At 42.8% G+C, this 26,951-nt stretch overlaps 1 protein-coding gene across 50 annotated transcripts in view; it reads right to left on the bottom strand.

The window, feature by feature from the left end:
• Positions 1-26,951, bottom strand: part of LOC132393562 (uncharacterized) — a 266,331-nt gene that overhangs the window by 82,815 nt on the left and 156,565 nt on the right. For 44 of the 50 annotated variants that reach the window (XR_009511964.1, XR_009511965.1, XR_009511959.1 and 41 more), the window contains 2 exons: positions 20,546-20,682; positions 355-430 (listed from right to left, as the gene is read on the bottom strand). Coding sequence is in view for 5 of the 50 variants with exons in the window: in XM_059968985.1 (XP_059824968.1) it covers positions 20,574-20,682 (109 nt within the window). In the remaining 45 variants the exon portion in view is untranslated. The remainder of the gene's footprint in view (positions 1-354; positions 431-20,545; positions 20,683-26,951) is intronic. The other 6 variants (XR_009511980.1, XR_009511954.1, XR_009511981.1 and 3 more) reach the window with 1 other exon arrangement.

Below are 26,951 nucleotides of genomic sequence, written 5' to 3'. Positions count from 1 at the left end.
TCAATGCAAATTTATAGCCATTGGACAAATACAAACATAATTCACTTTGTAGAAGGTGTCAGGAAGACTACTTCAAACCAGAAGAGGGAAGGCCAGTTCTCCACTATCTTCTTCATTATTCACTCCTTGCAAGGTCATTCGAATTGGGTTTATCATTGTCACCTGTATTAAGCTACAGTGCAAAGCTTGTCTTGCATACTGTTCACAGTGATGAATTCATTACAACAGTGCACTGAGGTAGTACAGGGTAAAACAACAGTGGAGTAACGTGTTACAGTTACAGAGAAATTGCAGTGCAGGAAGACAATAAAGTGCAAGTCATCAGACACCAGTGCAATAGGATGGAATATGTACCTCTGTCTTGTAGCTATGGTCTGTCAGTTAATCGTTCCTTCATTTCCTTCATGTCTTGTCAGACTTCATTTATTTCCTGCAAGTAAATAGATTGCTTTAAAATTTTAATAGATAAATTCCTTCAGCCTCAAATGACAATGATTTTGGTGATGCAGCATTAGTGCTTTGTAGTTTGAACTCTCATTAGAGCGAGTCCAGAAAAGGTTCACAAGGATGACTACAGGAATGAAGGGGTTAACATATGAGGAGCGTTTGGCAGCTTTAGGCCTGTACCCACTGGAATTTAGATGAATGCGGGAGGGGGATCTCATTGAAACCTATCGAATGTTGGAATAGAAAAGTAGGATGTGGAGAGGATGTTTCCTGTGGCGGGGGCATCTAGAACTAGAGGGCATAGCCTCAAAATTGAGGGGTGACCATTTAGAAAAGAGGTAAGCAGGATTGTTTTTTCACCGGAGAGTAGTGAATCTGTAGAAATCTCTGCCTCAGTGTGCGGTGGAAGCCAAGTCTGTGGGTATACTTAAGGCAGAATTTGATTTTTTCCTGATTGGTTAGGACATCAAAGGATATGGCAAGAAGGCAGGTGTATGGGTTGAATGGGATTTGGGATTAACCATGATCCCAGACTTGATAGGCTGAATGACCTAATTCTGCTCCTATGTTTTACCGTCTAATCCAATTGAGAATTTGTGGCTAGATTTGAAAAAGGCTTTTCACTCATGATCCCCAAGCAGTCTGACAGAGCTTGAGCAGTTTTGTTAAGAAGAATGGGGATAAGTTGCAATGTCTCGATGTGCAAAGCATATAGAGACTTACCCACACAGACTTAAGGCCATAATTGCTGCCAAAGATGCATCTATTAAATACTGACTTGAACGCGGCTAATACTTATGCAATCAATTATTTTCTGTTTTATATCTGTAATTAATTTAGATCACTTTATAGAGATCTATTTTCAATTTGACAAGAAAGAGTCTTGTTGATTAATGTCAAAAAGGCCATATTAATTCCACTGTGATTCAAGGTTGTGAAACAATAAAACATGAAAACTTCCAAGAGGATGAATACTTTTTATAGGCACTGTATACAACACAAAAGCAGGCCCTTTGGCCCAACTGGTCCATGTTGACCAAGACACCCCATTCAAGCTTATTCCATATCCCAAAATGCACCACTGACTTTAGTGCACCACTCCCTTTGGCCAACAGAGGTAATAGCCTGGACCTTAAGTTGGGAGGTTCAAATCATTGAGTTATATAGCGATAGAGTAATATATCATGGAATGCCCTTCAGCTCAGCTTGCCCTCTGCCGTCTAAGAAAAGAATATTTCTACACACCTCATTTCTACAAAGGTGTTATGATTTAATTCCTTAGAAAACTGAAGACTGAAGGGAAATTTGATGGAGGTATACAAAATTATGAGGAGTAAAGAAAGGGTAAATGCAAACAGGCATTTCCACACAGGTTGTGTGGAACTAGAGGTCATAGTTTTAGGGTGAAAGGTGAAATATTTAAGGGGAACAGGAGGAAAAATTTCTTCGTTCATAGAGTGGTGTGAATATGGAACAATCTGCCACTGGAAGTGGTGGTAAGTTCAAATGCAATACTTAAGGGAAGGTTGAATAAGTACATGGATGTTAAGGGTTTGGAGGGCTATAGACCAGGTGCAGGTAGATGGGATGAGGCAGAATAACAGATTGGCATAGACAAGGGACATGGGTCAAATATAGTACTCTAGACTCTATAACTCTATAACAATGTCCCCCCTGTTCTTGAATTCCCAGTTAGTCATTCTCAATGTTGTGGTAGTCAGTGGCCACTGGTGTCACCTGAACACAGAGGCACCTGGTTCAAGAGTGCAACTCACCCCACTTCACCAACCTACATGCCGCCCTACTCCATCAAAAACACCAGGCATGCAAAGAGACCGGATGGGAAACCCCAAACCTACAAGGCAACATACCTGTAGGCTCAATCTGTTGAGTCTACTTGTTTTCAGTGACTTTGAATAATTGAACAGGAATCATAGCCAGACTTCCTTCATGGGACCACGCAGAATCAGAATTAAAATTATTATCAGTAACATAGCTAGTCAAATGTGTTACTTTGTGGCAGAAAAAATATTGCAATACATAAAAATTGCTATAAATTACAATAAAATATAATAAAATAAATAATTAGCACAAAAGAGAACAAAATAGTGAAGTTCAAGTGTTTATGGACTATTCTGATGGTGACGGGAAGAAGCTGTTTCTGAATCATTGAGTGTGTTTCTTCAGGGTCCAGTAAGTCCTCCCTGGTGGTAGCAATGAGAAGAGGGCATGTCCTGGATGCTGGATGTCTCAATGGTGGGGAAGCTAGTGCCCATGATAAAGTTGGCATCCATGGACAAATCCATTTTGTATAGAAGAAAAAAACAGAAGTATCTTGGGGTCCATGTTCCTATTTCCATAAAAGTGGCTACACGCAGGTTGACAGGGTGGTAAAGAAGACATATGGGATTTTTGCATTTATTCATTGAGGCTTTGAGTTCAAGAGCCAGGAAGTTATGATGCAGGTTTATAAAACTCTGGTTAGGCTGCATCTGGAGTACTACATTCATTTCTGGTCGCCCCTTTATGGGAAAGCTGTGGAGAGGATGCAGAAGAGGTTGCTGCCTGGATTACAAGGCATGTTCTATAAGGAGAGCTTGGACAAACTTGGATAATTCTTTTTACAGAGCAGCAGAGGCAAAAGGGAGATCTGATTGAGATTTATAAAATTATGAGTGGCATCGATGGAGTAGACAGACAGTATCTTTCACCAAGCATGCACCCAAAGTTCAAAGGAGATGTGCAGGGAAAGTTTGTTTATTTACACCGAGAGTGGTGGCTGTCAGGGGAGGTGGTGTAGGCAAATTTGACAGAGGCATTCAAGAGGCTCTTTGATAGATACATGAATATGTAGGAAATGGACGGATATGGTCAGTGTGTAGGCAGAAGGGATTAATTTTGTTGGGTATTTAATTACTAATTTAATTGTTCCAGCACTACAATGTCGGCCAAAGGGCCTGCCACTGTGCTGTATTTTTCTGTGTTCTTTGTAATAAACTCAATGGGCGGTGTGACTATCTGCTGACGACTGTCTCCCAGTGGCACTTACATCTACTGTGATGAAGTACTTTGAGAGGTTGGTCATGGCTAGAATCAAATCCGGCCTAAGCAAGGACTTTGTCCCGCTGCAGTTTGCCTATCGCCACAATAAGTTAAAAGTGGATGCAATCTCACTGTGCTCTCATTCTGCTTTGGATCACCTGGCAAAAGTAATACCTATGTTAGGCTGCTGTTTATTGATTACAGTTCAGCATTCCACACAATCACACCCTTAATTCTAATCAACAAGCTCTAAACTCTGGGCCTCTGTACCTCCCTCTGAAACTGGATCTTTGATGTCCTCACCAGGAGACCACAATCTGTGCGGATTGGAACTAACATATCCTCCTCACTGACAATCAACACTAGCCCACTTCAAGGCTGCGTGCTTGGCCCACGGCTTTATTCTCTTGATACCCACAATTGTGTAGCGGGGCACAGCTAAAATGGCATCCATAAATGTACCGACAACACAACTATTGTTGGCAGAATTTCAAATAGTAACGAGGTGGCGTACAGGAGTGAGATAGATCAGTAGGTTGAGTGGTGCTGCAATAACAAGCTTGCACTCAAGGTCAGTAAGACCAAGGAATTAATAGTGGACTTCAGGAAGGAAAAGTCGAGAGTATGCCTCATTGAGGGATCAACACTGCAAATGGTAGCCATTTCAAGTTCATGGGTGTCAACATTTCTGAGGATCTATCCTGGGCCCAAAATATTGATGCAATTACAAAGATGTCATGACAGCAGCTGTATTTCATCAGGGGTCTGAGGATATTGAGTATGTCACCAAAGACACTTACAAACTTCTATAGATGTACTATGGAGAGCATTCTAACTGGTTGCATCACCATCTGGCACGGAGAGGCCTCTACACAGGATCAAAAAAAGCTACAGAAAGTTGTAAACTCTGCCAGCTCCATCATGAACACTCACCTCCCCAGCATCGAGGACAGCTTCAAAAGACGATTCAAAATGACAACGTCCATCATTAAAGACTTCCATCACCCAGAATATGCCCCTTTCTCATTGCTACCATCCAGGAGGAAGTACTGAATCTTGAAGCCACAAACTCAATATTTTAGGAACAGCTTTTTCCCTTCTGCAGTCAGATTCCTGAATGGACAATGAATCCATGAATACTACCTCACTTTCTTCCTCTCTTTTTTGCACTACATATTTATTTTTTATATATACTTCTGATTGGAATTTATAGTTTTTTATTATTATGTATTGCATTGTAGTGCTGCTGTAAAACAACTAATTTCACGATATATGCCAGTGATATTAAACCTGATTCACTGATCACACTGTCACGCTGATCCTAAACTGAAAAGGTTATTGTTGGCATTTACCAAAGTCATCAATCACTGGATTTTGTTTTTATTGCTTTCAATTGGCAGATCTGCACCAGTGTTTTTGAATTTCCAACCCCGTGATGAAAGTCAGTAATGTTGCCAAACTGTAACAGGTCAAGTAGCATCTATGAAGGCCAAGTGAAGGTTGAGGTCTGGCGTCAGGATCAGATCTAGTCCAGATGCAGATCTTGATCCATCCCTTTCCCCTAAAAGATGCTGCTCAAATCACTGACCTTTAACATTTTGCTCCCGATTCCAGCATCTGTAATCTCTTCAAAGTTCAAAATAAATTTATTATCAAAGTACATATATGTCCCCACATACAACCTTGAGATTCATTTTCTTGTGGCTTATACAATAAATTAATGAAAGACCACACCTAACAGGATGGACAAACAACCAATGGGCAAATGACAACAAACTGTGCAAATACAAAAGAAAAAAAAAGAAAGAATAACAATAAATAAACAAGCAAAAAATATTGAGAACACGAGATGAAAAGCCCTTGAAAATGACTCCATAGGTTTTGGGAACATTTCAGTGATGGGGGAATAAAGTTCATTGAAGTTATCCACACTGGATCAAGAGCCTAATGGCTGAGGTGTAATAACACTGTTCCTGAACCTGGTCGTATGGATCCTGAGGTTTCTGTACCTTCCTGTATCTCCATTTCTAGAATATAAACTTGACCTTAGCCGGAGTATAGAAAACAGACCGGTGTTCTCTCCAATCAGGCTTATTAACTTTTTGGGACTGGCTAAATTGGAATCTGTTCCAATGTGAGGTTATATTTTTCCAGATACTCTTTTGGGAAATGGATTCTGCAGCCCAGCGTCCATTTTCCGTCAAATGGAAACCTCAGCGTTGATTTCTGTGCCAGTGTTATAATCTTCCACTCAGTCATATGCACTTTATAAAGTTTCTTGAGGGGGTTTAGTAAGAAAAATAGGAGAAAGCATTTTCATTGGCAAGAGTCACTAACAAGAGGACAAAGAATTATGATAATTGGCAAAGGATGTAGAAACGAGACAAAAAGAATTTTTTTTTTAAACGCAGCAAGCAGCAAGCTACGATCTAGAATGTGCTGTCTGAGAGGGTGGCAGAGACAGATTCAGGAGGCAAAGAGAGACTGGAACATAAAACATTACTGCGCAGTCCAGGCCCACCATATAACCTATTCTAAAATCAATCTGACACTTCCTTCTTATCTCCATTTTCTATAGCCCTCCATTTTTCTATCATCCTTGTGCCTATCTGCCTCTACCACTACCATGGCAGGACATTTCTCAACCCACTGCACTCTGTGTAAAATACTTACCCCTGATATTCACCCCCCCCCATACTTTCCTCTAATCACCTTAAAATTATGCCCCCTGGTATTAGACACTTCTACCCAGGGAAAATATCTCTGGCTATCTATTAGGTCAATGCCTTTTATCATCTTGTACACCTCTATCAAGACATCTCTAATCCTCCTTCATTCCAAAGAGAAAAGACCTAGCTTGCTCAAATAATTTTCATAAGACATGCTCTCTAGTCTGGGCAGCATCCTGGTAAATCTCCCCTGCACCCTTTCTTTTACATTCTTCCTATGTGGAGGCAACCAGAACTGAACTCAACATTCCAAGTGTGGTCCAATCAGGTGGAATATCTGATAATAATTGGATAAACCTTCAAAGGGAAAGATCTAGGGCTTTAAGATTTAGGGAAAGAAAAGGGTGTTCGACTAATTGGAGAGCCTTTTCAAAGAGCTAGAACAGCAATGATGGGCCGAGTAGCTGTCAAGTGGAGACTGCAATGTTCATAGGAAGGGCTGCTTGCCACAGAATCCTGTTTCTAAAGACAATTTGAGACTCGGCTCCTAACTGTGGGTCATGTAAGGATAAGGTTTCTGGCTGAGTTCCTGGACTCACAAGGGCCTCTTGTCAAGAATTCTGTGCATGGGCCAAAAAAGCAGAATAACATCTTGATGAAGCCTTTTCCAACGCGTGTTGTGTTAACAATTTTCCCCCCGTTCTGATTCCTTTCTCAACTCTAGATTATTACCTGGAATTTACTGTTGGCATGTTAGATGCACTTAATACTTATCCCCCCCCAGCCCCCAATGTTACTTAACCAGTAGAATGAACTAACCGAACAAGGAAAAAGAATCTGTTAAAACTCTTTGGCTTGGTCAGGAAAGATCCCGCCCCTGAATCAGAAGAGCACGAGTTTAAAGCCGTTCAAACCAGAGTGACTCTCATAGGTGCCAGTATTGTTGTGGGATCAGTTATTAAACTGCCTTTATTTGACGTGTACATCACAAAGTTCAAAGTAGATTTATTCTCAAAGTACTAAATGTCTTGAAATTCGTTTTCTTGCAGGTATTTACAGGAAAATTAAGGAATACAATAGAATTTATGAAAAATGATACAGAAACAAAGACTGACTAAACAAACAATGTGCAAAAGAAGGCAAAGTATGCAAGAGAAATTATTTGTCGATATATCTCACACTCCCTCTCCCGGAAGCCTAGAGGCCTGGGAGCTTGAGGGTTCCACGCAGTATTCTTGCTGTTCACAGTAGTGAGCTCTCCTTGACCGAGATCTCAGATGTTGTTCCCGGGATTTATTGGAGCCACTCTCCCATTCACAGCCGCACATGCTCCTATCACCACTGGGATTACTTTGGTCTTAACCTTCCACATCCTTTCTATCTGCTCTTTCAAGCCCTGGTATTTCTCCAGCTTCTGATCTTCTTTCTTCATGAAGTGGCTGTCATTCGGGATTGCCACATCTATAACGATTGCTTTCTTTGTTCTTTGTCCAGTGTCACTATGTCTGGTTGGTTGGCTAGTGCCTGCTTATCAGGCTGGATTTCGAAGTCCCACAGGATCTCAGCTCTGTCATTCTCCACTACCTTCTCGGATGTTTTCCATTTGGACTTGGGAGTGTCCAATCCATACTCAGCGTAGATGTTCCTGTGCACAATTCCAGCAACTTGGTTGTGCTGTCCCTGCTTGTATCCTGCACCCTGCGACTATGTGCTGGATGGTTTCAGTGGATTCTTTGCGCACTCTGCATCTTGGGTCTTTTCTGGTGTGATAGACCCCTGCGTCTATTGCTTGTGCTCAGCGCCTGTTCTAGTGCAGTCACAAACAGTGCCTCTGTGCTGTCCCTCAGCCCTGCCATTTCCAGCCATTGGTAGGACTTTCTTATGTCAGACACCTCTGAGATCTGGCAGTGGCTTGTCCTGCCATGCCCTCTGGTCCTCTGGCACTGCTTCACCCACTTCCATTTCTATATCCCCTGCCTGATGTCTGAGGTATTCTCCTAGCAGGATGGCCTTAGGGGCCATCTTCCTGACATACTCATGGATGATTTGCATTTCTCCAGGACTGTAGCCTTTCTCACTTCCAAGTCCTGGCCCTCTTCTATTCTGGCAAGTGTACAGTTGCTCAACAATGGACTTTGGATGAACGAATACTGCTTCCACTGGACCCAGACTTCTGACGTCGAGAGAGTGGAACTGTCCCAGAGCAATGACTTTAAGTTCTTGTGCACAGACTTCTCTGTCATCGTTAGATTCGATTGACAACCACCAATCATATAACAAGGTACAGTTAACACAGAACTAGATCCACACAGGTACATACCTCTTCAACCTGCAGTGTGTGCGTCAACCCTAATGCCAGGTTCAACTAATCCCACGGTCTATATTTCTCCATTCCCTGCCTGTGCATGCATCTGTCCAAATACGCCTTCAGCACTGACATCGTATCTGCTCGTACCACTACCCCCGGTGGCACATTTAATTTATGTTTTTCTTGCGAATGTTGTCTACCTATGCCAGTGAATTTGCTGCACCTATACGTACGTGCACTTGTGCATATTACAATAAGCTCGGCTGACTTTGAAACTTTTACAACCTTCCCCGTAATCTGGTGACCAAGATTGCACACAGTACTCCAAACTTGGCTGAACCAAAGTTTTATACTTGATATTCTGCAAGGGCAAAGTGTAATGCCTTCACTTTATTCTTGTTTATATTTGCTATTATGAATAAAGTTTATTTTGGTAACAAAATGTGTTGTAGCTCAGGTCATCCAGCTATTATCATGCTGCTTTGTCTGGTTGTCAGCTGAGTAACAATATGGCTGTCAACATGTAAACGTGACAGCTTTACAAAACTCTAATTAGGCCACATCTGGAGTATTGCATACAGTTCTGGTCACCCCTTTGTCAAAGTTTTGTAGAGGGTGCGGAAGAGATTTACCAGGATGCGGTCTGGATTAGAGGGCATGTGCTATTATGAGAGGATGGCAAACTTGGCTTGTTTTACACCATAAGGCTATAAGATACAGGAGCAGAATTAGACCATTTGGCCCATCAAGTCTGGTACGCCATTTCATCATAGCTGATCCAACTTTCCTCTCAGTCCCAATCTCCGGCCTTCCCCCTACCCCCACCCTCATTTATCCCTTAATGCCCTGACCAAGCAAGAACCTATCAACCTCTGCCTTAAATACACATTAAGACCTGGTCTCCACAGCTGCATGTGGCAACAAATTCCTCAGATTCACCACTCTCTGGCGAAAGAAATACCTTCTGATCTCTGTTCTAAAAGAATGCCTCTCTATTCTGAGGCTGAGTCCTCTGCTTCTAGAGTCTCCCACCATAGAAAACATCCTATCCACATCCAATCTATCAAGAGCTTTCAACACCCCATACGTTTCAATTAGGTCACTTTTTATTCTTCTGAATTCTAATGAATACAGGCCCAGAACCATCAAACACTCTTCACATAACAAGCGGTTCAATCCTGGAATCATTTTCGTGAACCTCCTTTGAACCCTCTCCAGCGCCTGCACATTCTTTCCAAGATAAGGGGCCCAGAACTGCTCTCCAGAGTGAACTGTTTTCTCTGCGTCAGACAGTATCTGTTTCTGCAAGGTAGAAATGTCTAATATCAGAAGGTATGCATTTAAAGAGAGAGAGGGTAATTTCAAAGGAGTTGTGAGGGGCAAATGTTTTCACACGGAGAGTGGGGGTGTCTGGAATGCACTGCCTGGGTTGGTGGTAGAGGCAAATTTATTAGAGACTTCTAAGAGACTTTCAGATAACCACATGAATGTGAGGATAATGGAAAGATATGGACATTGTGTAGGTGGAAGGGATTAGTTTATCTGGGCTTCTGATTACCAAATTAATTGGTTTGATACAACATTGTGGGCTGAAGTGCCTGTTCCTGTGCTGTACAGTTGTACTTCCTGCAGAAACCATGCAGTTGGCTATAACCTGGAGCTATGAAAACCTCAGAAAGATATGTGGTTTCTCCTTTAACTGCTCTTTATTTAATCTTTCTCACCAGGTTGAGGGTTGTGAAAGCTAGAACCCTGGGAGTACCTCAAGAGGAAGGAGATTTGTTTTAGGAAGTTCGGGGAACCAAGGGTTCTGGGGAAACAGCACAGAAGAGATTAGAAGGCTTGGGGCAAATTTACAATAATTATGTTGGCTGGCGGGGGTCAGACTGGAGGGACCAAGAGGCCTATTACTGCTTCTACATTCTTACTCTAAGTCTTCTGGATAAGAAAAGCAATCTTGTGCCGAGGGCTGTTTACCCGATGGTTCCTGTATAGGCACCTCATGGTACAGGATCCTCACTGTGCCAGTTCAGTTATGCAGGTGTCCTGGAAGTGTTGGCAGTAACAAAGGATTAAAAATGCTACGCTATGTTGGCCTGGAATGTGTGGTGACACTTGAGGGCTGCCCCCTCACCTCAGCACATGGTTAGGTTGCTTTGGTTGTTATTGCAAATGATGCAGCTCGCTTTTTGTCTGGGGAAGCAGTCTTTTTGCACTACCCAGTTCCTAGCCATCATCACCCTCATCTGTCCGCCAGAAATGGTCCTCACACCCAACCGTTTCTCTTTTGCCATATGTTCCAAGCCTTCACTGCTAATGCTCCCCAACTCTTTCTGAGCTACATTTATTTATTTAGAGAAACAGCAAGGAACAGCCCCTTCCGGCACAAAGAGACTCTCTGCTCAGCCACCTACTTATTTAATCCAAGTCTAATCACAGGACGGTTTACAATGACCAATAAACCTTCTAAACAGTATGATTTTGGACTGCGTGTGGAAACCAAGGCACCCAGAGGAAACTCACGCATTCACAGGGAGGAATACAAACTCCTTTCAGAGGACACCTGATTAGTCCGAGTGGGAAAGGTTACAGGGAGAAGGCAGGAGAATGGGGTTGAGAGGGTAGTGAATCAGCCATGATGGAATGGTGAACAGACTCGAATGGCCGAATTACCTAATTCTCCTTCTATGTCTCATGGTCTTAAGACTCTTGGGTGCCATGGTAGCTTAGCGGTTAGAACAAGGCTGCTATGCTTGGGGCGCTGGTAAGGAGATTTTATGTCCTCTACGTGGGTTTCTTCCAGGTGATGCAATTTCCTCCCGCACCCAAAAGATGTACCAAAAGATGTAGATTAATTGGTCATAGTAAATTGTCCTGTAATTAGGCTAGGTTTAAATAGGTGGGTTTCTGTGTGGCTCAGTGGGTCAAAACTGCCTGTTTCACACTATCTCTAAATAAATAAATAGACAGGAAGACAGACAGACAGATAGATAGATAAATAAATAGATAGATAAATAAGACTTGAATTGTGGATGGAACTGGGCAACTTAAGTATGCTTCACAGCTCCAATGACCTGATCTTTGTCCCTCTCTGTTTGATAGAAGTGAGAGTCTTTTACACTCATAGATCTGTACAGCTCAGAAACAGGTCCTACAGCCCATCATGCCAACCCTATCCTTTTTGCTCATTTATACTAATCCCATTTGCCTGCATCATGATCATCTCATGAAGAATCCCCACTCATCCTGCTCAATGATTGCTTGTTCCACCAGGGAGCAGACTACATAGCATCCATGAGACAACCACCAGACTCAAAAACATTACTTTCATAGAATCATTAAAAAGTACAGCACAGAAACAAGCCCTTTAGTCCATCAAGTCCATGCCAAACCATTTAAATTGCCTACTCCCATTGACCTCCATTGGGACCACACCCCTCACATCCATGCACCTATCCAAACTATAGCAATTGAACCTGCACCCACCACTTGTGCTGGTAGCTCATTCCATCATCTCACAACCCTCTCAGTGAATACATTTCCCCTTAAGTTCCCCTCAAACATATCACTTTTCATCATTAGCCCATGATCTCTAGTTGTAGTCCCACCCAACCTCAGTGGAAAAAGCCTTCTTTCATTTACCCTATCCATACCCCTCATAATTTTGTATACCCCTATCGTCCCTTCTTAATCTTCTACGTTCCAAGGAATAAAGCCCTAACCTACTCGATCTTTCCTTTTAACTCAGGTCCTCCAGTCTGGACAACGGCTTTGTAAATTTTCTCTGTACTATTTCAATGTTAGTTACATCTCTCCTGCAGGTAGAGACCAGAACTGCACACAATTCTCCAAATTAGGTCAAATTAAGTCTTATACAACTTCAACATCTCCCGTACTTAATATGTGATTCATAAAGGCCAATGTGCCAAAAGCTTTCTTTACAACCCTATCTAGTGCCCTACCGTTCACTCTGTAAGACCTGCTCTGGATGGTCCTATCGAAGTGTAGCACCTTGCACTTGTCTGCATTCAGTTCCAACTCAAACAAGAGAAAATCTGCAGAAGCTGAAAATCTAAGCGACACACACAATATGCTAGGGGAGCTCATCAGGCCAGGCAACATCGATGCAAAAGAGTAAACAGTTGACATTTTGGGCCGAGACCCTTCATCAGGATTGGAGAAAATTATGCGTGTGATGCTTAAATTCTTTCTGCCATTTTTCCAGCTGATCCAAATCCTGCCGCAAGCTCTGATAGTCTTCCTCGCTGTCCATTACACCCCCAATTTTGGTATCATCCGCAAGATTTTACTAAGCAGTAAGGCTGATGAACATGTGCACCACCACTCTATACCCCCAATCACCACTACTTTATCAGTCACTTTATGTACAGACACTCCTGTGCCTAGCATCACTTTGTGGACGTACAATCATTCTATGTATATATGCTATCTTATGCATTTATATTTATTCTGTAATTTTTATTATTATTATTATTACGTTCTTTATCTTATTGTGTTTTTTTTTAGCTGCATTGGAGCCAAAGTAACAACTATTTCATTCTCCTTTAACGTGTACTGGAAATAGCATTAAACAATCTTGAATCTTGAATCCTTTTATGCCTTTGGCTACTTTAAATGCCTAAATGCCTCTTAAATGAGGTAATTGTGGCTAATTCCACCACCTCCTCTGGCAGAATATTCTAAATATCAACTGCTGTTGTGTAAAAATTCCTCTCAAATCCCCTTTAATACTCTTTTCTCTCATCTATGTCCTCTTGTTTTTGAAACTCCTACCATTGAAAGTGATTCTGACCAGCTATTTTATATGTATCTCTTGTTATCTTAAAAAATTCTACCCAGTCACTGTTCAGCCACCTACACTCTAGGGAAGCCTATCTAAAACACGAGATTCTGTGGGATTCAGCACACACAGAATGCAGAAAGAACTCAGCAAGTCAGGCAACATCTATGGATGGAAATAAATATTCAATGTTTCGGGTCAAGATTCTTCATCAGGACTCCAGCATATCCAAACCCACTGTCCCCAATAGATGAAGTATAGGTAACATCCTGGCGAATCTCCTCTACACTCTCCCCTGCACAAATCACATCAACATGTGTTAACCAGGACTGCAGACAGTACTCTATGTGAAGACTAACCAGTGTTTTGCAATGATGCAGCATAACATCCCAACTGCTAGAAGATCTCATTGAAACCTACCAAATGGGGAGAAGATGTTTCCTGTGGTGGGGGTATCCAGAACTAGAGAGCACTGCCTCAAAATTAAGGGGTGGCCTTTTAGAACAGCGGTAAGGAGGAATGTTTTTAGCCAGAGAGTGGTGAATCTGTGGAACGCTCTGCCACTGACTGCGGTGGAGGCCAAGCCCATGGGTATATTTAAGTTGATTGTTCCCTGATCGGTCAGGGCATCAAAAGATATGATGAGAAGGCAAGTGCTTGAGATTGAGTGGGATCCAAGATCAGCCATGATGGAATGGTGGAGCAGACTCGATGTGCTGAATGGCCTAATTCTGCTCCTATGTCTAATGGTCTAATTCGCCTAACCTCTGAAGGCAAGAATGCCAACCGACCATTTCAACACTTTATTTGCCTGTATAGCTATTTTCAGGGAATTATCGACCTGGAATGTATGGCAACACTCCCAGGCAGCTTGGGTGTCTTGGTATTAATACAAATGATGTACTCATCTGTATGTTTCAATATACAGTACTGTGTCAAATTCTTAGACATATATATATAGCAGGGGTGCCTAAGACCTTTACACAGTACTGTATTTGTCGACGTGGAGCAAAGAGCGAGTTTGTAAATCTGGCAGGAGCAAGGGTTTTTGTGAGTAGGGAGGGCGGAGGGTGTGAGACCGGTGGCTGAGAAACAGTGTCAGGGATGGCGGTTGCTGCGGGTGCAAACACCCAAACCCCTGAGGCACCAGACAAGGTGATTTGATTCCAAACAATTGGTTTATTAATCATTGCAGAAAGTCTCTCAGGTGCATCTTGCTTTCTCCCCTCTCCCTTCCTCTTTTCCTAATTATGATTCCCCTCTCCCAGCCCCCTTCCCACTCTCAGTCCATAATAGAGACCCATAACAAAATCAGGTTTATTATCTCTCACATATATTGTGAAATATGTTTTTTTGTGGCAGCAGTACAATGCAATATATATAAATATATCACTGCTGTGCAAAAGTTTTAGGCACCCTAGCTATACATATATATATATATATATATATATATATATATGCCAAAGACTTTTGCACACTACTGAATATGCGACAAATAAATCTGAATCTGAATATGAACCTAAATCTAAAACCCTTGAATCTAACTATCTTGCAATTTGGAACCCTTAAATCCATCTGTTCATCAACATTCCTTAATAGCCAGCAATTTACTGAATCAGTCTTACTCCTGTTTGACTGCCTAGCTATCTTGAAACTTGCCGGAAGCATTGAAGGAATAGAAGGATATAATGATGAAGGGGGATGAAGAAGGGTGGGAGAGGAGGGTCATGTGGGGCACAAACCACTTGGTCTGAGTATTTTTCTTGATACTGTAGATTCACCGGCATCTGCTGCAATGCAGACACATTAATTGCAGACAATTAAGGAAAGATTGAATAGGTTGGGACTTTATTTCTTGGAACGTAGAAGATTGAGAGAAGATTTGATAGAGGTTTACAAAATTACCAGGAGTATTGATAAATGTGAGCAGGCTTTTTCCACTGAGGGTGGGTGGGACTACAACTAGAGGTCATGGGTTATGGGTGAAAGGTGAAAGTTTAAGGGAAACATGAGGGTCGTGAGAGTGTGGAATGAGCTGCCATCACAAGTGGTGCATGCGAGCTTGATTTCAACATTTAACTTAAATTTGGATGGGTAAATGGATGATAGGGATATGGAGGACTATGACAATGGCGCAGGTCATTGGGAGTAGGCAGTTTAAATGGTTTGGCATGGACCAGAAGGTCAAAAGGGCTGTTTCTGTGTTGTACTTTCTTATAACTCTATGATTTGAGTTTGAAAGAGGCTGACCTGAAGCAGTAACCTAGTGGAAATCAACTGCTCTCACCAAGGACACATTCCCTACCCAACAACCAGCCTGTCTTACTGGCCCGGTTGTGAAAGTCTCAGAGATGCTCAAGAAAACTTTTGCTTCATCTATCAAACATGGTTGTGCATACTATGCTCCCTCTGTCTCTCCTTCTTCCTTTTTGTCTGGTTAAAGGTCACCTCCCTGACAGATGATGTATTTCAAAGTCTTTACCTTCAATGCCCCGTCCCACCCTGAATTGAAATCATTCAGTGCAGAATGTAAGACATTTGGGATGGACTGAGGTGACTCACCAAGATGACATCTGGAGATAATCAACACCATCACGCAAATCCATGACCTCTACAGCAGGGAGAACATAGACAGCAGGGGCGATCACCACCTCCCTTCATGGCACCCACTATCTTAGCCTGGAAATATTTTATTGGTTTGAGGGGGATTTGATGTTCGATGCTATACTTTAAATGGGTTGGTTCCATGGTCCTTCTTTGTTCGTGACAGTTTATGGGGAAGACCAATTTTAGGGTTGTATACTGCTTATGTACTTTGTTGATAAATGTAGTTAGGATATTTGGTTCCTCATTATCAATATGTCCAGATCCTGGAACCCACTGCCCAGTGGAAACACCTTGCCATGTTAGCATCCATTTCAAGAGAACTAGAATATAAGAACAAGGATGTAATGCTGAGGCTTTATAAGCGCATTGGTCAGATGGCATTTGCAATATTGTGAGAAATTTTGAGCTTGTTATCTGAGAAAAGATGTGCTGGCATTGGAGAGGGTCCAGAGGAAGTTCACAAGAATGATCCCAGAAATGAAAGGGTTAACTAATGAGGACTATTTGATGGCTCTCTGATGTACTCGCTGGAGATTAGAAGGAAGTGGGGAGGGGGAATCTCATTGAAGCTTATTGGACATTGAAAGGTCTGTATAAAGTGGATGTAGGGAGGATGTTTCCCATAGAGAGGGGATCGTGGATCAGAAGACACAGCCTCAAATTAGAGGTTCAGCCATTTTGAATAGACTCAGCCTTCCCCAGCCTTTTATTTCTTTCTCGAATCGACTTCCCAGCTCTTCATTTCAACCCTCCCCCCTCCCTGTTTCACTTATCACCTACTACCTTGTAGTTCTTCCTCCTCTCTCCCCACCTTCTTCCTCTGACTTCTCTTTTTTTTTGTCAAGTTCTGCTGAAGGCTCTCAGCCCAAAACATTGACTGATTACAAAGAGATGAGGAGGAATTAGTTTAGCTAGAGGGAGATAAGTCTGTGGAATTTATTGCTAAGGATGTCTGTGGAGAGCAAGTCATTGGGTATATTTAAAGTGGAGTATATTTAAGTATACTTAAAGTATTTAAAGGTTTGTAAGTAGTCTGGGTGTCGAAGGTTACGTGGAGAGGGCAGGAGAATGTGGTTGAGAGGTGTAATAAATCAGCAATGATTGAATGGCAGAACTGACTTGATGGGCTGAATGGCCTGATTCTGCTCCCAAGTCTTATTGTTATTCAACAGTATAACTGTTTCAGCTCACTACCGCCCTCCCACAACTACCCTCAGCTCAGGGAATGTAGCTCCTTGGAAGTGGTTTCAACCACCTGTGGGATCAAGCATCAGTTGCTCTCAACCTTTACCCCTGTGTAGTGTGAGGATGTCACCTACTGCCACCATGGAACTCGGATCAGCTGTGAATCAGAATCAGGTTCATGATATCAGTCATCAAATATGTTGTTTTGCAGCAGCAGTACAGTGAAAAAAAAGTTACTAAATGTTGCAATAAGAACATATACTGTAAACTTATAATGGTAAAAGGGAGCAAAATAGTGAGGTAGTGTTCATGAGTTCATGGTGAAGAGGAAGAAACACACATATACATTGAGTGTGTATCTATCTTCAGGCTGCTTTACCTGGCAGCAATGAGAAGAGGGCATCCCCTGGCTAGTGAGGAATGGATGCTGTTTAGAGATGGATGCTTCTGTTAAACCTCTCCGTACTGATCAAGTTGCCCACCCAATCTAGTTCCATTTTCTCTGATGTTTGGCCCAGATCCTTCTAAACCTTTTCTATCCAATGTATCTGTCCAATTGTATTGTAAATGTTGTTACTGCATTGCCTCATCCACTTCCTCTGGCAGCTTGTTCCATGTATCGAACCAACTACCATCTACGTAAACTAGATGTCACTCACATTCCAATTAAATCTTTCCTCCCTCAAATATATGCCCTCTAGTTCTTGATTTCCCAACCCCTGGGGAAAAGTCTGTGTACATTTCCCTACCAATGTCCTCATGCTTTTATACACCTATTCCACTATGTTGAGTGGCAGCATGGAGGTTAATCTCTACTAAAGGAGGTGTAAGGTGCTCCTTCCCTTCACTAGCCAGTAAGTCACCCTTGGGGAAGGTATAGAACCTGCCTAGTCCCCTTATCAGGGTTACATAAAGCCATGGGAGCAGGTGGTGGATGATCGTATGAACCTTTGGTACATATCACAAGTCCTAATAATGTGACCACCGACACCAGGCAAACAATCTCTGAAGAGTATTAATAACGGTTGGGGGTCACCCGCCTTGTAAAGACACTGCCCAGAAGAAGGCAATGGCAAACCACTTCTGAAGGAAATTTTGCCAAGATCATGACCGCCCACGTCATATGACACAGCACGTAATGATGAATATGATGATGATCTCATTCTGATTTTGCACCTAGACTACACTTTCTCTGTAGATCTTACACTTTATTCTACATTCTTTTATTGTTTTACCGTGTTCCACCTCAATGCACTGTGTAAAGATTTGATCTGTAGGAACAATATGCAAAACAAGCTTTACACTGTAACACCATACTGTACAAGCATCATCAATAAACCAATTCTAATTCCTATATAAGGTGTAAGGTGCTCCTTATTGAACTGATTCCACAACCTACGGACTCACTCTAAAACTCATGTTCTCAATATTATTTATTATTTATTCATTAATTGCTATTATTATTTGTGGGTTTGTTCGCATTGTGGCACAGATAGGAGTATACAAAGAGTTTCTTTTCCCAAGTCTAATGCCATTAGGGCCTGTATTTAAGGTGAGGGGGGGTAATTTCAAAGGAGATGTGAGGGGTGTTTTTTTACACAGAGACTGGGGGGGGGGGGGGAGGGTGCCTGGAATGTATTGCCTGGGTTGGTGGCAGAGGCTTTAGGGACTTGCAATGGTTCCATTAAATATCAGAGAATGTACACAATAGACAACCTGAAATTCTCAGACATCCATGAAACAGAAGAAAAACCCCAAAGAATGAAAGACAGGAAGAACATAAGAACCCCAAAGCCCCCATCCCCCCCTCCCACACACATGAGCAGCAGCAAGGCACCAATCCCCCCCCATTTATTCCAGCAAAAGCATTAGCCTCCCTATCACTCACCGTGCAAGCAATAACAAAGCTCGCAAAAAGACCATGATTTAGAGTCCACTGTTCGCCAGACGGTTTGACATGCTACAGGCTATCTCTCTCACTAACAAGCGAGAGGGGGTGTCACTCCTGCCACAGTGAGAAGGGAGACCAACAGCACGTTGTTTTGATGTTACAGTCTGCAGTACCACTTTTATCTTGAGATCCCCACTCGAGAAACGGCAGCAACCTCTCTTTTAAGAGATATTTAGATAGGTACATGAATGTAAGGAAGCTGAAAGGATATGGACGTTGTGGAGGCAGAAGCGATTTGTTTATTTCGGCAGTTTAATTGGTCTGAAACAACATTGAGGGCTGAAGGGCCTGTTCCTATGTTCTCTGTGTTCTATTTTCACAATGGTTATTTTTCTGACTTTCTGTGTCATTTTTCATTGATTCTTTTGAGTTTCTTTGTATCTACTGTGAGTGTCTACAAGAAGGTGAATCCCAGAGTGGTAGATGATGACATATACATACTTTGATAATAAATTTGCTTTGAACTTGGTGTTCCAAGCCCATCTAACCTCAGGAAGAGGTTTAGATGGAACTATTGGAATAGCTACAAGCCACCTTCCCAGAGGTGAACGCAGAAAGCCACAACTGAGGAAGAAGGAAGTGCAGGAAAGGGTGAAGAAAATCAAATTCCAGACGTACACTGCTTTGACTAGACACGGAGCTGGGGCTTTATGTACCATGGGCCTTGCACAGTCAAATTCCTAAACGAAGCTGCACAGAAAATATTTATCTTTTAAAAAGCAAAAGATTTATGATTCCCGCCATTGAGGCATTTGTAAAGAGCAGCCCTCTCACAGCACAGAGGGTCACTGCAAGCGAATAATATCGAGTGTAAGACAAGCAAAGGCTTCATGGCATTGCTGGGACCGCTGCTCTGGAGGTTGTCTTTGGAAAGGAGCCATGTTCGGTTGCTGGGGCCTCACGGCTGCTTCTCCATGCCCAATCCCCCCCCCCACCCCCCACAAGGCCTGATTGCAAATGTGACCTTACACCGCGAACACATCCAGAGGGGGCAGGGGTAACGTACCAGACCCAGTCCCATTGACATCCCCTCCTGCTCCGCTGCAGGCTTAGCAACCAACGTTTGGGGTGGGCAAGAAATCCGTTGGGACCGGAGTGACAGGAGCGCATGCGAAGTGTGGCAGCCTCTTGATGAACAATGCGCCAGTCCGCCTCACCCACCAACACACCACTGCCTCTCCCTGGTTTGGTCAACTACGCGCATGCTCTGCCAGTCATCACTCCACGCTCTACCCGCCAACTCCCCACCCTCACTCTGCGCCCCTCCCCCCCCCCCCCCCGCATCCCTCCCCCATCCTCCGAAAAATCTCGTCTAAGCACAATGCTCCTTCAGCGACCATACAAGCTGGTCAGTCATTCCGTACCGAACGGGCAGAGGGTAAAATTTTCTTTCAAGCGAAGTTCGCATGATTCGGACGGAAACGGATGGAAAAATCGAATCAGTTTTGGGCGGCAAAAGAATGATAGAAAAGCTAGGGATGAGGTGCCATTATCTGGCTCCGGATCGGGAACAGACGTAATATCCATAAGCTTACCTCACCGTAGATGTCTGGAAGATAACAGTCATGGACAGACTTTCAAACTGTGGGTAACACAGCCATCGAAATACACTGGCTCATCCCCATTTGCCGCTCTCTCCTCAGGGTGTCGTAGCCACAGATTGCAGCGGTCACTGTTAACATGCGTTGAGGTGCCAATTAGCAAAGGGTAGGGTGGAATGATTTGGAAATGAAAACAAAATAGATAAGGTGCCGCCAAGAACCAAAATGAAACTGAAGATGCCCAGATCAGAGCAGCAGGCTGCAGCCAGTCTTTGTAAAACTTGTGAAACACAGGGCGAGGGAAAAAAGCGGCAATCTCCAATTGAGTTTTTGTTCCTTTATTCGAAAGAGCGCGAGAGAGAGTGGAAAGGGGGGGGAGTAAAGAAAGACGGGGGTGAAGAGAGAAGTGAAGAGAGAGGGAGACAGAGAAAGAGAGAGAGAGAGGTGGGGGAGGAGGAGAGGGAGGGAGACGGAAGGGAGAGAGAAAGGAAAAAGAAAGACAGAGAACGCAAGAGAACGAGAGAGAGAAAGAGAAATGGAATGAGAGAGAAAGAGAGCGACGGAGAGAGAGAGAGACAGAGAGAGAGAGAGAGAGAGAGAAAGGGTGCGGTCAGACCTTGGCTATCCTCTTGCTTGCTCTCCCCCTTCTCCTCCCTCACTCTCCTCCCCACCCTACGGATAAAATGAAGGGGGAGGGGTCCTGGGCTACATTACCACCTAAGCACTCACAGATCCTGGGAAGGGAGCCAAGACAGTGACTTTCTCCAACTCAGCTGCCAATCTATCGCTCGCCTGCAGAGACAGGCCAAACAGCGGCAAGTGCTCCCCGTGGAGAGCTTGGCTGGAATTGCCAGCCCCTTGCCCTCAGTCCCCTCCCACCTTGGCCCTTCCCTCATCAGCCTCTTGTCCATCACCTCCCTTGTCCACTAGTCTCCTCATTCCCCCTCCTACCAGCTCTGCAACCTTCAATCCTCAGTTCCCTCACTATTCAGATATTCACACCTCAGACCCTCACTCCTGCCCCCATTGATGATCTGGGCTTTTGCCCCTCTTCCTCTGAATCCACAGTCCCTGATCGTTCACTAAGCCAGCTCCATCACGGACTCTGGCTTCCACAGGATCGAGGATATGTTCTAATGATGATGCCTCAGAAAAGGTGTCATCCATTACTAAGGACTCCTGTCATCCAAAACATTCCCTCTTCTCACTGATCATCAAGGAGGAGGCCTGAAAACACATACGGAATATTTTAGGAATAGCTTCCCCTCCGCCTTTGGATTTCTGAACCCATGTACACTAACTCACTGTATTTTTCTTTAATTTTGCTCTCTCTTTGCACTACCTTTTAATTTTTTTAAAATGATATTTCTTGTTATAATTTATAGGTTTTTATATTATTCTGTATTGCAATGTGCTGCAGCTACACAACCACAAATTTCACGACATTTGCCTGCGATATTAAACCTAATTCCGATTCATTCGCACCTCCGACCTTTGATTATCAGCACCCTTCTGAGCAATCTCACATAACCAGCTCTCTCCACTCAGCCACTCCCCTTAAGCCTCTATCCTCACCATGGGTTCCCCTTACCCACCCTTCTGCTCTCCTTCCCTCTTGCCCACCCCACCTCAAGCCACTCTCTGTTCACCAACTCAGCCCGTCACTAAGAACATAGAACAGTGCAGCACAAGAGCAGGCTTTTCGACCCACAATGTCATGCCAAACTAAACTAGCGATGACTAATTAAACTAGTCTTACTTACTGTATACGATTCATATCCTACCCTCTTCTGCACATTCATACATCTATCAAATACGCGCTTGAAATCTTGTCATACCTGCCTCTACCGCCATCCAGTCCCTAACAGCTTATTCCTGGCACCCTCCACTTTCTGTGTAAAAAAGTATCTGACTCACACATCTCCTTTGAATTTTAACCCTCTCGTCTTAAATACACGCCCTTCAGATTCAGACATTATGACCCCTGGGAGAAGCTAGAGTGGACCATAGATGTCGACTCTATGCCTCTCATACAGTCGTGTAGTGGTTAGTGAGGTGCTATTATGACTTGGGGTGATGTCTTTTCCTCTAAAGATACTCCCTGACCTACTGAGTTCTTCCAGCTTTCTCCCTGTACGTCCTCCCTGTGACCATGTGGGATTCCTCCTGGCGCTCCAGTTTCCTCTCACAATCCAAAGATGTGCCAGTTAGTAGGTTAATTGGTCATTATAAATTGTCTTGTGATTAGGCTACTGTTAAATTGGAGTGTTGCTGAGCAGTGAGCCTTGTTGGGCTATAAGGGCCTGTTCCACACTGTATCTTTAAATAAATTAAAATAAAATAACATTTTATAAACCTCTCTCATGTCTTCCTTCAGCCTCTGCTGCTCCAAAGAAAATTATGCAGGTTTGTCCAACCAATATACTGCATGTCCTCTAATCCAGGCAGTGTCTGGTAAAATTCTTCTAGCACATCCCTCCTCACCCTTGGAAGTATCTGCAGGAGGCACTGGCTCAAGAAAGCAACATATATTATCAATGTTCCCCACCATCTGGGCCATGCAATCTTCTTGCAGCTACCATTGGGCAGGTAGTACAGGGATCTGAAGTCCCACACCACCGGGTTCAAGGAAAAGCTATTTGCAACCATTCAGTTTTTGAACCAACTCTTCAAAACCCGAATCATGACCTCAGTATAGCAACACAATGATAACTTGCATTACAATGGACAGCATTTCGTTTGTTCTAATTGTGCTCTTTCTTATATAATTTTCCATAACTTATATTTCTCTTGCGAATGCTTCTTATGTGATACCAAACACAAGAGATTCTACAGATGCTGGAAATCTTTAGGAACACACATACAAAATGTTTCCGTACAACATATTCATCATCACCATCAGTAATGTGCTGTGTCATATGACGTGGGAAATCATGATCTTCCATCTGTCTTTAATCTGCCTGTGGGGGAGACCCCTTCACAATGTCGTTCTTAGTCTTTTCTCTATCCATGTGTTCTTGGCAAATTTTTCTACGTTAGTGGTTTTCCATTGCTGGCTTCTGGGCAGTGTCTTTACAAGGTAGATGGCCCCAGCCATTATCAATACTCTTCAGAGATTGTCTACCTGGTGTTAGTGTTTACATAACCGGGAATCATGATATGCATCAATTGCTCATATCACCACCCATCACCTGCTCCCCTGGCTTCATGTGATTCTGATCAGTGGGGGGGGGGGTGCAAGGGTGGTGTTATACAGTTGCTACACTCTCCCCAAGGGTGACCTGCTCCTGACTCCTCCTTTTGTAGAGATGTATCTCCATCCTGCCACTCAGTACAACATATTAGTCCTTACAACATAGTTGCCTTTAACTTTCACTATGTATCCTTTCCAAGGTCTCTACATCTTTCCTGAAATGGGGCTAGCAGAATTGAATGTAATACTTACACTTAACACACCTTCACCTCTTTCTTCCCTCAACTTCTGATGTCAAACTGGCCTTCATAAATCAGAGTATTGAGTACCGGTGTTATGTTGAAGTTGTATATGATGTTAGTGAGGCCTAATTTGGAGTACTGTGTGCAGTTCTGGTCACCTAACTCCAGGAAAGAGCACAGAGACAATTTACAAGGGTTTTGTTGGAACTTGAGGATCTGAGTTACAGGGAAAGGTTGAATAGGTCAGGACTTTATTCTTCCGGAATGTAAAAGAATGAGGGTAGACTTGTTTGAGGCATATGGAATTCTGAGGGCTATAGAAGTGTGCAAACACACTTTTTCCACAGAGGTTGGCTGAGACTAGAACTAGAGGCCATCAGTTAAAGGTAAAAGGTGAAATATTTGATGGAAACCTGAGGGAAAACTTCCTCATTCGAGTGTGAGTGTGGAACAAGATGCCAATGGAAATGGTGAAGCAGGTTCAATTGCAGAACTTAAGAGAAATTTGGATAGGTACATGGATGGGATACAAATGGAGAGTCATTGTCCAGGTGTGGTTCAATGGGACAAGACAGAGTAACTCTCCTGAATAGACTAGATGGGCTGAAGGACCTGTTTGGGTGTTGTTTAAATTTTTATGACTCTATAGCTGTATAACTGTTCCTTCAACCCTCCTCCACCTCGTAACCCTCTGTCTTACCCTACTCAAGACATGTGTCCTTCAGTCCCCTGTTTTCATCAGTGCCTATACAATGTTCACTGTGCACGCAAAGATACATTATTGAGAGAATGGGCAGTGATGTTGGCAGAAGTAACACTCAGGGAATTGAGATCAGTCAAGATGACACCAAGCCGCAAAGTCCATTGAGGATGTCGCTCAGATTTTGTTGCTTTTTTTTTATTGACAGGAATGGTTTTAGAGGCAGTGTGGAGTGTTTTTGCAGAGGTTAGGGTTTAGGGACAGAGATGACTGGAGCTAGAGGTCAAGTTATAAATGAAGAATTAGTGGCAGGAGCTGATAGTCAGAGTCCAGCTCGGTGTGCTCTGTGTAAGGAAGGAAGAAAGGTCAAATGAAAGAAAGGGAGAGAGAGAGAAATAACAAGAGAACATTAAAGATAGAGATAGAAAGATAGAAAGAGAAAGACAGACAGATAGACAGACAGATAGATAAATAGATAGATAGATAGATAGATAGATAGATAGATAGATAGATAGATAGATAGATAGATAGATAGATAGATAGAAAAATAGTGTAAATAAAAGGATGTGGTTGAAGCAGGTATGATAACAACATGGGTAGGAGAGTTTCAGTGGGATATGTGCCAAATGGAATGAGCTTACGTGGGAATTGTAGTCAGCATGGCCCAGTCCCTAAACTGTATGACACTATGACTCCATAATGCTGTAAAACCGGTCTGCTCCAATTTCCTTTACCCTATATGCTCTGGAAGTGTGCAATGCATTAAGAAGAAACAGAAAAGATTGTCAATGGCATTAGGTAACATAGATCATAAGATGTAGGATTAGGTATAGGACATTCAACCCATCAAACCTTTTCCACTTTTCAATAGAATCAAACCTGTTCCAAAAACCCACAAGTTCTCGTTTTCCTTCACTCCAATTCCATCACTGATTAGAAAACTAGTTATCGCAGTCTTTACTATATATGAGGACTGCACCTCTGTGGAAGGAGCTCTATAAACTCACAAGTGAAGAAATTTTCCCTCAGCTCCGTCTAACATTCACAACCATTTGTTCCAAGACTATATCCTAAATCGGAGCTGTTGGAGAAGGCATGTAAGCATACACATCAACATGCAAGACTTGGACCACATGGTCTGATTTGATGGCTGAAGAACCATCACAAACCCTGAAAGGATTCGAGTGGATAAACAGTTTGCTTCCATGTGGGAAAGTCTAACCTAAGATTTGTTAAATAACTAATTAATCCAGACCTTTGATTCATCACCTGGTAAGATAAGATGGACTTATGATCTTTCTTTCTTTCATTTGCTCTTGCCTGTTTGTGTGAAAGGTAATGATTCCAATTCAGCATTTGAGAAATAAGGTTATCTCCTTGAACTAATATAAATAAATTTTAGCTCCACTGCATTGATAGCAAAATGCTGGAGGAACTCAGCAGGCCAGGTAGCATCTATAGAAAACAGTAAACAATTAACATTTTAGGATCAGACTCTTCACTAGGACTTGATGTAGGGTCTCAGCCTGAAACATCAACTGTTTACTTATTTTCATAGATGCAGTCTGACCTGATGAGCTTTTCCAGCATTTTGTGTGTTGCTTTGGATTTGTTCCATCTGCAGATTTTCTTGTTTTTGTGGCACTGCATTGATAGATTTCTTAATCAATATCAACTCTGAAAAGGACTGTAGCAACTGCTTCAGAGAAAAGTGTGAAACAGAGCTGTACAATCCACCCTAATTTAGTAGGCCTCGCCTTTAAATTGATTGGAAGCCAACACAGATTCCATTGAATCTATGTGCTTGGGATGTGCAGTACCAAGATTTGGCCAATGGGTAGCAATGTTGCCCCTTGTGACGAGCTTGGTAGAAATATTTTGCAATGAGAGAGAATACAGACTTGAATTTGTAACTTTTCACAGCTAAAGACATTTCAAGGCCTCTTTACATCCACTGAGGTGCTCTTTGAAGTTCAACTGTTGCCATGAGGTTAGGAAATGCAGAAGACAAGTTGGGCACAGCAAGCCTCCATAGAAAGAAATAATAAGTTGATTATTTGCAGTAGTGTTGAGTGGGAGTTAAGGATGCTGAGGAGCACTCTGTTCTCTGCTTAAACTCACGGTCATCAGACCTTTTATCTTCACTTGCGCGCAAGCCCACTGCTGGTTCATTAGTGCATCTGAAAGAAAGTCGTCCTTCAGCGACACCAACTTCTAGGGCTTAATGCCCATAGACATCTGATAGAGAGGGAAAATACTGGACAC

This window comes from Hypanus sabinus, chromosome 4, assembly GCF_030144855.1.
Source record: "Hypanus sabinus isolate sHypSab1 chromosome 4, sHypSab1.hap1, whole genome shotgun sequence".
Classification (NCBI taxonomy): Eukaryota; Metazoa; Chordata; class Chondrichthyes; order Myliobatiformes; family Dasyatidae; genus Hypanus; species Hypanus sabinus.
The sequence above is the reverse complement of the archived record's forward strand: the minus strand, read 5'-3'. Positions and strand labels throughout refer to the sequence as shown.